We start from the raw sequence: 13,947 nt of genomic DNA, 5'->3' as shown, positions 1-13,947 counted from the left end.
ATGCATATAAATATTGTTCTGGTTGGTTGCATTTAAGTTCATATTTATCACTTTGCATAAATAAAATAAGCCGCTAAGAAAACAGCAATCAATTTGTTGCTTAATTTGGTGTGCAATAGCAGAAATGACCAGCAGGGGGACACTGGGAGGATTTCAGTAGAAAAATGAACGTTCAGGCATTAATTATTGTCATAGAAGCCTTTTCTTCATTATGTGTGTATAAAACTACATTGTTACAACACAATACAAGCCTAAATTTTATCTATTAATATTGTATTAGATTACTCAGAAATTATACTCAGTAGCTCTGCTTCAACATATTTTTCTCAAGTGAAAGTAAAACAGTATTTTTGTAAAAAGGTGACTCAGGCATTGAGTGACTGATCAAAACAAAAATCATTTAATATTTAAAAATGACATAATCACACCAAAATATAAAGTTAAGTTGAAAGTTTGGTATTTTAGGACCCAAACTGAGAATAATTCATATCAAAATATAATTTAACATAAAACTTGTGAGATTTTAACAAAAACTGCAGGAGAGTGTCTATTTTTGGTAAAATTTTGGTTAAAACAAAACTATTCTTCATTCGGGGAAAACAAGAGACACTTTATTATAAAATTACTCAAGTAAAAGTCAAAACTACAGTGTAGTAACAGTACATTTTTCCCCAAACGTTACTCAAGTAAATGTGACTACACAACTCCACCAGTTTTAATAAATTATTCCACAGCAGATTTAGCAGTAATGAATAATAAAACATCATCAGCATCAAGCTTTCATTTCGGGGCCAAACGGCCCCGCGGTGCGTTTTGGACGTCCCTGTTCTGATGCATCCTGCGTCTGCTCATATTGTTTTACAGAACTTATTAGAAGGAATGGCTGATATGGTAATTGCTGCATTGGAGCAACATCCACACACACACACCCACACACACACACACACACACACACACATGCACACAGAAACATGAGTTCCTCCCTTTGCTCTGCAGAGGACTGTGTGTGTGGGCGGAGTGTGTATCACTCAAAGAGTCTTCCTACTGTGTGTGTGTGAGAGTGCATGCGTGTGTGTGTGTGTGTGTGTGTGTGTGTGTGTGTGAACTTGGTTTTTGTCTCGCTGTGTTTATGATTTATCCTCAAACAACTGGAGAATTGTTGTTCTGTTTCAGGCCAGATTCTGGCGTAAAGCGGTGTGAGGACCGGTCCAGGTTTATCGATGTGTGAGGAGGAGGAGGAGGATGAAGATAACGAGCCGCCTTCAGCCCACAGGGACCGACCCGCCTGTGACAGTCTGGCTGCAAGCTAATCTTTAGGAGCGACGCTTTACATTAAAACCTATTTATTCTTTATGGTATTTCTAGGAATTTGATGATGATGGAGACATTTCTTCTCCTGTCTGAGTTGTTTTTAAAATATTTTTCTGCTTTTTGTGTTTTGTTCTAACAGAGACATTGTAGATATATTAAAATGAGTAAATTTCCACCAAACAAATCTCAGAAATTTTCCAGAAAAATCAAGGAAATTTCTAAGCTTTAACTGTTCAAACTCTGAAATTTCAGTTTTTTCTATAGGTTCCTGGCATTAAGCTAAAAATGTCTATTTTGAGGTTTTTTTAAAGCAAATTTTGGAATTTTCAAGTTCAGAAATGTATATTTTTTTCTAGAAAATTTCTGAGATTAATCTCAAAATAGGATTTTTTTTTCTTGCAATATTTTCGACAGACATTTCCTGTTTTTCTAGAATTTTGGGGGTTGTCAAACTCGTAAATGTTTGTGTATTTTTAAAGAAAATCTTTGTGATTAATCTCAATTTTCTTTTCTAGACACTTGAATTTTTCAAACTCAGATATTTTCTTATTTTTTCTAGGACATTTCTGAGATTAAGTTCCAAATGATTTTTTTTTTTTTTCGTATCAGATTTTCAAACTCAGGAATTTCAAAATTTCTACCTTGTAGCAAATTTTCAACTTTTCAAACTCAGATTTTTCATTGTTTTTCAATAAACTTTCTTAGATTAATCTCAAAATTGCTGATTTCTTTTTCTAGCACATTTTTGATTTTTCAAACTCAAAAATGTCAAAGTTTTTTCTAGAAAATTAATCTAAGAATTTCAGTTATGTTTTTCTGGCAGAGTTTTACTCCCCATTTTCTTATAATGACCCTAATACGCTGTCATTTCTTCTCTCTGAGTAATGTTTTATATGTTTTTCTGCTCCTGGGAGTTTGTTTATTCGCTTTAATGAGGAAAACCTTTAAAAATAAATCCTTCCAGACGAGCCCAGAGGGAGAAGCAGGACTCACACTCACTCATCCTTCTAATTTATTTAGATGTTGTTTCTAAAAATGACAAAGTTTTTCTCCTTTCTTTCTTTGTCCTGCATCTAATATTAACTATGTTTGCTTTGTTTTATTTTTACCGTCCAGTAACAACTAAGACGACCATATTTGGTCGTCTTAATATGGCCAAATATGTAGTTTTATCTCTTTAATGGAAAAATACGGACCATCACACTTAAATGCTGTAATTTATATCAAATATTCCTCAAATAAAATAAGTGTAGTATTCAAATGATTACATTTGTTACTATTACATATTGATTTTATTTTAAATCCATGTTTCTCAGTTCTTATCGCTAAAGCCTGTCAAATAAAACTAACTCTACATGCTGAACACACCAAACATGGTGGTGGCACCATCATGCTACGGGGATGTTTTTCTTCTGGAAGGACGAAGAGGCTGGTCAGAGCTGAACTATTATTGACCTATCATTTTAATGGTACTGAGGAGAATAACCCTAAACATACCACTATAGGGCATTTTCATGTGTTGGGAATGGCCCAGTCAAAGTCCAGACATCAATCCAACTGGCACAGCTTCCACATGTACCTTCACAGAGGCTCTCTTTCCAATTTACCTGCGCTTGAGCTTTTTCTTTTGGAAGAAAGAAAAATATTTCAGCTTCTAGATGAGACTGTTTGCAGTGGAAGGTGGTGTCTCATAAAAATGCACACCACACTTTTAAGATTTTAATTTGTAAAATAAGAAAATCCATTTCACAATTCTGCACAACTTTAGCTGCAAATCTTTGACCTTCTGCTGATGTCAAAAAAAATAATTTTGCAATTGCTTCCATTAATTAAATAAGAAATTAAATAAAATTAAAATAACATTTTTACAGAAGAGCAACACATTCAAATGACAATAAATTTATTTATAAACTGCAATGAACCTATGAGCCAGACATTTTCCAGAGAAAGACATCATTCTGCCACTTCCTGTCGTCTTCTTCGTCGTTTTCGCCAGAAGTAACATCCGTTGATCATGTGACTCATGTGATGTGGAAAAGAAATGTTTTCATTACACTTTAATGAAATTCATCAAACTACGGCCGATGTACTGACTATCTGTGCTACCCAACAAGCCGCCCTACATTGTGGCGATGAGCATGCGCACACCGATTTTACGTCACAGGTTGCTAAACTCGAGTTTCGTCTGTTTTATATCGTCACCTCATCCCAGCGCAGACTCAAAATCGGCGTGTTTTCTATTATTTCATAATTTCAGTTTGCGCAAAATAAATAATTAAATAAAAACTAAAAATAAAAAAAATAAAAAATACTAGTAAAATACAACGAAGCTTGCTGTTGTTATATTGTGACAACGTGAATTCAAATTCAGATTCTTGATTTTTTTTAATGTCTGGTTTTGCTGCTCTGTCTGTATCGCCCTTATTATTATTATTATTGTTGTTATTGTTATTACTGTTATTATCATTATTATCATTATTGTCCTCGCGGTAGAGAGAGCTCCGCTGAGGGCGCGCGCGCTCTTGTTGTGAAGAAGCCTGTTTCCATGGCAACCGGGAGGCTGATTCGCCTCGTTTCTGTTCAGGCTGCAGGGACGATCCCCGCAGCAGCAGCAGCTTCTTCAACAAAAACAGGCAGACATTAGACTGCGGGAGGAGATACTCGGTACCTGCGCCGTGTTTATGTAGTGTTTGGGTTTACCTCGCCTCTCAGCATGAGACTGAATGTTTAAGGAGACGAGAAAGAAGGAAAGAAGGAAAGATGGCGCCCGTGTTTGGTGTGATTAATGAAGTTTGGTTCGTTTCAGGGGGTTTTATGCCCAGGAGGGACAAATAATGACCTAAATTAAATGTTATCACCTCGTTGCTCAAAAACACTGAGATAAAAATGTATATTAAATAAAGTAGAGGTCAAAAGAAAAAAAAATTCAACTGTTTTGTGATGAGAGATTTTTTCATCATTATTTAATTAAATGTTCGTTCTTTTTTAGGTCTATTTTTATATTTATTCATTCATCTTACATATATTTTTTATGTTTGATTTCATAATTTATTATTAATTAGTATCGAGGACCAATAGTGCCAAAATTCTCCAAATGGGAATTTAAAATGGAAGAATTTGAATTAAGAGCAACAACAGCATCTTATTGCCCTTTGGGATTAACAAAGTATTTTTGAATTGGATTTGAATTTGAATTCAAGTTGGTAAACATATTTATGTGTAATAATTTCAAGAAAAGTGGAATTCACAAAAATAAAAACAATAATTTCAGAATCCTATATTGCAGTATATTATTATTTTATTTAATTCTGTGTAACGTAACACATCTAAACAAGTGGGTGGGACTAAAACTGCTAAAGGCAATATGATTGGTCAATTGAGGAGCTGTATCTTTAACTCAATTAAATAACAGGAGCCATTAATAGTTATTTTTATGTTTAGTCATAAAAATATTGCTTAAATAATTTGTGTTTAAATATATTTATTTAATCAGTTATTGACACACGAAAATCATGTCAACTATACAGTTGCACACAAATATTCACTTATTTCCAGTAATTGTGGCACTTTTGGTTCTCTGTACTCCACAATGTGACTGTGTTTTATACTTGAAGCATCAAAAAAGCAAAAACAAAAACAATTTGTGGATGTTTTTTAAATATTTCTTTCCTCTGATGTGTTTGGATCAACGTTTCACCAGAACCTCCCTGTTTTATCCCAGCAGCAGCGGATCTGCAGAAGCTGCTCGGAGTGAATGAAGCGGATCCCGCGGGAGCGCGCACAAGCAGCCGATCGCCGCGGCGCGCATCGCACAGCTGTCAGCACCAAGGACAGCACCGGCACCGGCTCCGCTCCAGACGCGATTCGGGAGTCCAAACGGGCTGGGACGCGGTTCGACGGAAGATAGTGCGATGATTTAGGTAGCCTCTTTGTTTTAAAAAAAATTCATTTTATTTTATCTTTTTTAGAGAAACGGAGAAAAAAGATGCATTTTGGAGGTTTCCGCTCCTGATCATGCACATTCCTCCGCATTTCGCATAGCCAGCGCTTCTCTCCGGGCTTCCGTTTTCCTTTTTCGGGGCTCCCATCCTCCCCCCGCCCCGGTCGGTTTCGTCGCCCACCTGGATCGCGCCCGCCTCGCTCAGTCCGAGCCGAGCCGAGCCGCCACCGCGGAGAAAAGGGACCGGGCTGCGCTGTGCGGGTTGGCGCTCCACGCGATGCGTCTGTTTCTGCTGGCGGTGCTCCTCTCGTGCTCCTGCGCGCGGGCCGGCTGCGAGCCCAAGATCGTGAACATCGGGGCCGTCCTGAGCCAGAAGAGGTACGAGCAGGTGTTCAAGGATGCCGTGAACCAGGCCAACCAGGTGTACGGCCGGGACAAGTTCAAGCTCAACGCCATTTCCGTCACGCACAAGGCCAACGCGATCCAGATGGCTCTGTCGGTGTGCGAGGACCTGATCCACAGCCAGGTAACCGACCCGCCGCGTCCCGCACCGCTGTACCGCATCGGAGCAGAGTGTTCTGCTGCGCTGGAGGCTCCCCACCATGACACGTTCAAAGTTTTTTTTCTTTTTCATTTAAGGAGAAATTCTACGGAAGACGGTTAGGGCCACTGGAAGAGGGGGAAGAAAGTACCATTTTTCTCAAAATTCTGACATTTTTCTCAAAATTCTGTTTGTTTGTTTTTTTAAACTCACAATTCTGAGTTTAATCTCAAAATTCTAACATTAATCTCGGAATTCTGACATTTTTTCATCATAATTTGGAAAATAATCAAAGAATTCTGACTTTGTTCTGACAATTCAGAATCTAATCTGACAATTCAGATTTTTTCCCTCAGATTTTGGATTATAATCACATAATTCTGACTTTTTTCCACATAATTCTGACTTTAATCTCATAATTTGTACTTGTTTTTGAAGAATTCTGACATTTTTCTAAAAATTCTGTCTTTATACTCAGAATTATGACTTTGACCTTACAATTCAGAATTCAATCTCTGAATTCTCACTGTAATCTCAAAATTATAACTTGTTGCTCAAATTCTGAATTCTTCTCAAAATGTTGGCTATCTGTTTTTGTCAGAATTCTGAGTTTAATCTTAAAATTATGACTTTTTTGCTCATAATTCGGACTGTAATCTCAGAATTTGGACTTCTTTTCACGGAATTCAGACTTTAATCTCAAAATTATGACTTTAATCAGAATTCAAACTTTATTTAGCAGAATTCTGACGTTTGATCTCAGCAGATTAAAATCAGAATTCTGAGGTTAAATTTCTGAATTTGCACCTCAAACAAGTTTCCTGGTCTAGTTTCTAGTTCTTGAAATGAGACAAAACTAACTGAAAAGCAACTTTTCAGTTAGTTTTTAAATATAATCTTGTTTTAAGTCAATAATTCTTGAGCACACTTTGTGAAAGACATATTTTTGAGTCGACTGACGTTTCCTGTGTAAGAAATAAATGTATTGGTGTTATATAGTATTGAAATCAGCAAAACCAACAGAAATGAAAGGTGGACATATGTCTATGTTACACAAGTTACCCTTTGTGAATTAAAGTATTGACATCTATTGACTTAATAATAATAAATCCATTGAAAACATAAAATTCAGACCTGACTGATCTGAGTTCAGCTTCAAAACGTAAATATTCCTCTAACCATTTAAAAACTGATGTTTCTTTCCACTTTGTGTTGCTCCAACATGACGAACTCCCCACAGATCTTTCAGCGTTCAAAAATAGCCTTTGGTTTGAGGCAAATTTCAGACGATAGGACCGCTCCACTTTTCCGGGCGCACAGCTGCAGATCTACTGAAGTGCACAGGAGCAGGTCAGGGGTGAAAATCTGCAGAGCATTAAAACACGCCTGCAAGACGAGGCTGCAACTGCAGCCGGGGGATAGTTCAAGGCCAACCGTAGCTTAACTGAGCGAGACGACAACTTTTCAGGAGGGATTACTTCTGTTCCTGCTGCAGTGACGCAGGAACGTCACACTCATTTTTATTTTGGGCCGTATCCAGATTATGGATGTCCTCAAAGGGCTGCTTGAAATGTGTTGACAAAATCCATTAACAAACCTCCATCACCAGATATTATCGATAGCAATCATAAATGATCATAAAATAGTGAAATGAAACTGCAGAAGAGGATTAAGTCCTGAAATTTCAATAAAAGAATTCTAGCTTTTGATCCCGAATGATTAAAGTCAGAAATTTGAGGGAAAAAAGTGAAAATTCTGAGATTAAAGTTAGGATTTTTTTTTTTTTGAAAAGTCAAAATTCTCAGAAAAAAATCAGAATGCTGAGAAAAATGTCAAATTTCCGAGATTCAAATTATATTTGTTCAGAAAAGTCAAAATACCGAGAAAAAACCCAGAATTCTGAGATTAAAGTTAGAATTTTGAGAAAAGTCAAAATTAAAAAAAAAAAATAAATAATTTTTTTCTTTTAGAAAAGTCAAAACTAGGGTTAGATTTCTCTTTTTAGTCAGACTTCTGAGATTAAAGTTAGAATTTTGAGAAAACACTCTGATTTTTATTTTACATTTTTATTTCTTGGCCCGAATCTTCTTCCATATAAAACTGTCTTCTTTATTTCATTTGTACGGTTAGTATCTCCAAACTGTTGTGGTGCAATGTGTGAAAACGCATTAAAAATGCTTGGATTTTACTGTGAACCCTGGAAGAAGCGCCGGCGTTATGTCACAGCGACCCGAGGCGTGAATCTCTCTCCCACACACAAAATTAGGCTTTATACAAAAACCCAGAAAGAACACCCACAGGTTCAGATCTGCTTTCTCATCCTCTGCTTGCTGTATCGCCTCAAACTGATGCACTCCTGTAGAATAACAGTCTCATCTGATCACATTTACACCCAAAACACCAAACAGTCCTGATGTGCAAATGAGAACAAACCGTCTGAAGTGGACAGAAAGTCTGCGGGGAGTTTAATCAGATGAGATTAGCTTGTAGGACGTAGTGGCAGATGGAGGAGAAGAGCTGCCTGCGAGCATTCCTTGGAAGGAAGACCTCATTTCTGACCCAGCCATACGGGATGCTCCAATCCAATAATCCGGGCCGCAGCATCTCTGCCAGCCTCATCCCCTTTCCCTCCCCGCCCGCCTCCCAGGCGTCTCATCCGCTCTGGTTTTCAACCCAAACACCCACAATGACGAACAAAAGACTTATTCCTCCTGCGTGACTAACATCCTTCCAGACGACAATGTTATTTTTAACCTTTTTATGCAACTTTTTGGAGCAGAGAGGAGTCTGGTTTAATTTATCTACAGGATGTGATGCCTAAATTAATAGCTGCAGATGGTAATGGGGGGTAAACCTTCTAGTTTCTCATTAATAATCATAAAACAAGACACAGTTTGGATTTTACTGCTGATTCAGAACCAAATTAATTTAACTGATGCAAAAAAAAAAAAAAAAAATAGATCAAAATCATATTCATTATTCCTAGCTCCCATGTGGCTTTGCGTGAATAATGGGCGCAATTTCCGCCTCAAACCGGAAACGGTATTTGTTTACATGCTAGCAACGCGCTAACCGGCTCTCGTCAGATGTTTTAGCCTATAAAATATGAGAACACCAACCGTCACAGCTCAAATGTGACAGATACTGAAGGTGAGCAGGAGGATGAATGACTTAAAGGAGTATGTTACTGTTTACATCCAGAAGTTTGGCGCATGCGCACAATGCCAGAAGGCAAGAAGCCATCCGTAGCCTCGCTGCGGCTGTAGAAGTAGAACAACTCCGTTAACAAAGCAAAAGCTGGACACGTAGAGATTGTTCACTCAGTGCGGTGAGCCACAGCAAAGGGAAAATAACACAGAAAAACGTTTGAAGAACAGCTCAAAACCCCTCATATTCTTTTTTCCCTGGGTCTGTGTAGGCTAAGCTACGCGCAGACTTGTTGCCATAGCAACTGACAATGGCTCCACACCAAAAAAACAAAACAAAACAAAATAAAACAAAAGAAATTCCCACACAGAGAACTGAATATTCTGTCCATTATAGTTTTATGTCTTTGGTTTGATGTTTGCTTTGTGATTATTAATAAGTGGTCGCTGTGGTAGATTAGCTCCCGCTGCTACTAGCTAATCTAACACGCAGCGGTTGGTTAGCTAATTGAAATACCTGCTTTTCTGATGATCTGTCACAGTTGGTTTGTGGATGGCCTTTCTTTTTTTATTTCATAACTGAACCGAAACACAGAGAATTCCACAGCACGTCTACATGTTATAATTGTCATAGTCAAACTAGCATAGCGGAAATATTTCCCTCTCCCTTGCTGTTTTTTAAAAATTAACTTTATCTTGTTATAGTGCTGACAGTTAGTAGCAAAGTCACTTTTTATCTTACATTTTACCAGCTGAAAAGGAGACCGGAGGAAATTATTTCACAGCAGCAGGTTGGAAGGTCAAAAAAGTTTTGTCAAAAGAAAATAAAAACTTTCACACGTACATTTAAGATTTAGTGCGTTATGTTGACAAGTAGTCGACTAAAACTACTGGTAGTTATCGTCGGCAGTTTGTTGTCCTACAGGATTGTCACATTTATGAGATACAAGTTGGCTGAAATGTTCTTCCATAGAATTAAAACAAAAATATATTTTATTATTTTTTACACACCAAACACTATGGAGGAAGTTCAGAACAGTTATAAGGACTAGATGAAAATAATGGCTTGTAAATGTTTTAAAATATACATATACAAAAAAAAAAAATCAAAATTAAATATTTAACTTTTTAATTAATTATACTTTTAAGGATTTTCTTCTTTTGTTTTCAAATTTAAATAATTAATGATTTAAAATATAAATTGAATAATTTAATAAGTGAGTTATTTATGAATCACAGCTCATTTTAGTGTTTTACATCATAAAACCATAAATAACAAGATGCGGTTGAGAAACAAGTAAGAGTAAGAAATGTTACATTTTTTCAAGTGCCGTCATCAAAATCACAAAAACAAATCAAATATGTTGGTCAATGTTCCATTTATTACGCTTCAGAATCAACTCTAAACAGGTGAGTTTTTAACGGATTTGCAGTTTTCTGGAAGTCTTTTCCACATTTATGACCCTGTTGTATCTCCATACAAAAATGAAACATTTCAATAAATAAATAAATGTTAGTGTTGTGATTTATCAGCGTTTTCATCCGTCTTTTCCTGCAGGTTTACGCCATCCTGGTGAGTCACCCGCCTCAGTCCAGCGACCATCTCACCCCGACGCCCGTCTCCTACACCGCGGGCTTCTACCGCATCCCGGTGGTGGGGCTCACCACGCGCATGTCCATCTACTCCGACAAGGTGAGTGACGGATGAACACGGCTGGAGAGTCGGCACTCAGACGAATTACGGAGTTCCCCAGGGACGCCTTCAAGAGCTTCCTAGATTAAACGTCCCATCAGCGTCCATTAGGGGAGCTGTGATTAAACGGCTTTCCACATGAAAGTCGAAAGTCTGCTATTAATATTGCCCCTGATGTTAAAAAAAAAAAAAAAAAGCTGTGACGCACAAACCGCAGTAATGAACTCTTAAAAGCAATCAGATGAGTTAAAAAAAAAGCAGAGGCATTAAAAATTTAAAGGAGGCCTTGGAAGATCTCCATTAACATTGGAGGGAGGATTTCACAACTCTGGAAAAACATCCTGGAGTGAACTTTGAAAGGTAATTGATTTTAAAAGTAATTTTAAAATTTGAAATGTTAGAATTGCATATAACATTTCAGAGACTTCCAGGTTACCTTACAGAGCTCACCACGTTCTCCCGCTGCTGCAGGGACTGAAATTAATCTCTTAATAGACGGTGAATTATTGTGAAGTTTCTGTTTCCCGCTCGGTTCTCCTCAGAGTATCCACCTGTCCTTCCTGCGGACGGTCCCGCCGTACTCCCACCAAGCTCACGTCTGGTTCGACCTGATGCGCGAGTTCAACTGGAACCACATCATCCTGATCGTCAGCGACGACCACGAGGGCCGTGCGGCTCAGAAGAGGCTGGAGACGCTGCTGGAGGAGCGGGAGACAAAGGTGAGACGCCGGGGCGCTGCGGCCCGCCCTCATCTCCTCCCTCCACCTTTAGGGAGTGTGTGAGCACGAGTGTGTGCGAGTGTTTTTCGGAGATCTTCTGTGTACCTAGCTGTTTCCCTCTCTGTTGTCTGAGCACATCTCTTTCTCACCATTGTGTAAACATTGGCTAACATTCCCAGAGACATCAACAGCGTCTAATGTGGTCTAATCTGACAGAAGTTTGTATGTTTATTTGCTCATCTTCACGTTGCTTTTCGCCACAGTCCAAATTATCTTGTGTCTATCCACACTGGGAGCCAAATAGTGGACTTTAACATGGGGCTCTGCAAACCATCGCAGAAAAACAAAAATGGTTCCAGGGTTTGTTTTTTTTACTGTGGAAACTTTTGCATGTTTTGTCGCGTTACAGATGCAAATTTTAATGTTTTTCATTTTCCAGAAGGGATACAATATTAAGCTTTTTTTAGTTTTATTTGCACAATTTAACATAAGAAAGTAAAATAAACACGTTGCACATCATCCTGAACACCCTGTCAGGGAAATAAGGCAGTGGCAGCATCATGCTGTGGGATAATTTCCTACAGAAAAGACAAGGAAACTGTTGAGTTTATGGAAAAAATTTTATAGGGAAATTACACAAGAAGCTGCAAAAGATTATAAAATTAAAAACATAAACATTCAGACAGAATAAATAGATTTTTTGTTAGGGTTAACATATTTTAATAAAAACACCTTGAAAAAGTAATCCAACTAAAAAGAAAATTTTAATTAAATCACTTCTCTAGCGCTTTCTTACCCTAAAAAGCTTCTCAAATACACTTAATATTAATACTAACTTAGTAAGTTAACCTTAATTTGGTTTATTTTATATATATTTTAATACTTTTTCCATCTGTTTGAATCTACATAAGTAGGTTCTGTTGTTACACCTGAATTTACGGTTATTTTACTGATTACTTGGTTTCAAAAGTAGTTGGATTACAAGTTACTTTATTAGTTACATCACAGATGTCTCTGTGTTGTTTAACGCTAATGTCAGAAATGTTTCTCCTGACTGTTTTCTGGCAAAAATGTGTATTTTTTATTTAAAAAATTAAATAAAAACTAATCTTTTTTGACTTGACGTAGCACAAATTCCTGCTTTCATTTGAAGAAAAACAGAATTTTTGCACCAAATTCCATCTTTTGTTGTTTGTGTGCGGAAACCTCCTGCATTAGTTGCAGCTTTTTGCTTCCCTACTTGCTGAAAATTCCTCTTTAATCGTGTTTTTGAAGCTGAATAAAACTTTGTCACCGGCACAGAATGTAAAATGAAGCTGAATGTTTTCATGTTTAGCTGAAACAAACTGAAAATAGTGACGTATTTTCAGAGAAAATATTTCTCTCCTCCCTCCGTTGTTGTTCATGTTTGTGTTGTTGACTCCTGAAGGCAGCTAATAAAACATTTTACAAAGGAAAATGACAAAAATAAACTTGAATAAGTTGTTTTAAAAGGGCTGAATCAATTATGAAATAATCATCAACTTATTTAGTAATCAGTTAATCGTGAATTGGAGCACACAGACTGAAAAAGTCATTTGTTGAAAAATGACTTTTTTCTGCTATGTGTTCTGCTATGTGTTCATAGCAGTAATTAAACCAAACTGCTAACATTTTTACACATTTTTTATTTAAAATAAAAAACACTTTCATTGTAAATTAGTTTTACTGAAAAGTTAATTTTAGCTTCACCCAGTTCAGACGTACTAAAGGGATGATATATTTTTGCATTTTAGGTAATAAAATGTTTATTTTATCATTAAAATAAGGAACTGAATGATTTGTTTACTTGCATCTTCTAATTCAAATAATCAATCCAAAATAAAATTCATTCAAATTTGCATTTGTAACATGAGAAAAAGTGAAAATGGATCATTTTCCTGAATTTTGCTGTCAGCTGAATTCAGAGTTACAACATGACAAAGTTTCCCCGTTAGGAAGAAACAGAATTAGAATAAAAAGACTGAACCTGAGCTGGATCCATTTAATGGAGGAAATCTCTGCGGGACGGGTTCTCGCTCCTCTCGGGGCGAGTTTCTGCTGTAATTGTGTGCTGGAGTGAAATGAGTCCCGATTTGGAGGCTTAATTAAATCAGAAGCTGCAGAGATTCAGAATATGACATCCACCCGAGGCTGTTTGCCCAAGTTGAAGCGAAAGCTGCTCCGATTGCTGGGATCGGCGCGAGACGCCAACAGGAAACACTTCAGAAAAAAAAAATCACACTGCCATTTACTCAGCTCAAATCATTTAGCCCAGAGTCACATCCTGCATTTACGGAGAAAAAACAGACAATTAAAATCCTGTGATGAGGATCCAGGAAGCTGCTTTTATGCACGATGCAGTTTGGATGTCAGAATGAGCCCATCTGTGCTCTCCATCTAACGCCGCCGCTCGTTTTCCTGCGAGACTCCAGTCAGGAGTGTATATTTAGACACAACTGCAGCACCAGTTCAACGTTTTATAGCTGCTGTGGAAATATATCCCAGGTCAGGAAGTGATTATTGCACCGAAAGCTCAGAGTGGAGAGGATGAGGACTGAAAATCCACACAAACAGAC

General features: G+C 37.4%; 1 protein-coding gene and 1 long non-coding RNA gene across 15 annotated transcripts in view; both read left to right on the top strand.

Annotated features, from left to right (window-relative positions):
• The first annotated feature begins 3,712 nt into the window (after positions 1-3,712).
• LOC106937147 (uncharacterized) lies at positions 3,713-5,286 on the top strand. The gene is made up of 2 exons (XR_001422328.1): positions 3,713-4,101; positions 5,036-5,286. It is a non-coding gene; the product is annotated as an uncharacterized LOC106937147 (long non-coding RNA).
• Positions 5,287-5,430: 144 nt separating this feature from the next.
• LOC106937144 (glutamate receptor ionotropic, NMDA 1) overlaps positions 5,431-13,947 on the top strand; it is a 52,158-nt gene continuing 43,641 nt past the window's right edge. For all 14 annotated transcript variants that reach the window (XM_015018511.1, XM_015018505.1, XM_015018502.1 and 11 more), the window contains exons 1-3: positions 5,431-5,777; positions 10,497-10,631; positions 11,174-11,350. In XM_015018511.1, coding sequence (XP_014873997.1) covers positions 5,529-5,777; positions 10,497-10,631; positions 11,174-11,350 — 561 coding nt within the window. In that variant the 5' untranslated portion in view covers positions 5,431-5,528. The remainder of the gene's footprint in view (positions 5,778-10,496; positions 10,632-11,173; positions 11,351-13,947) is intronic.

The sequence above is a fragment of the Poecilia latipinna genome, unplaced genomic scaffold (assembly GCF_001443285.1).
Source record: "Poecilia latipinna isolate Pla-1442-1.1 unplaced genomic scaffold, P_latipinna-1.0 Scaffold2285, whole genome shotgun sequence".
NCBI classification, from domain to species: domain Eukaryota; kingdom Metazoa; phylum Chordata; class Actinopteri; order Cyprinodontiformes; family Poeciliidae; genus Poecilia; species Poecilia latipinna.
Note: the sequence above shows the minus strand (reverse complement) of the source record. Positions and strands in the feature narration are given on the sequence as shown.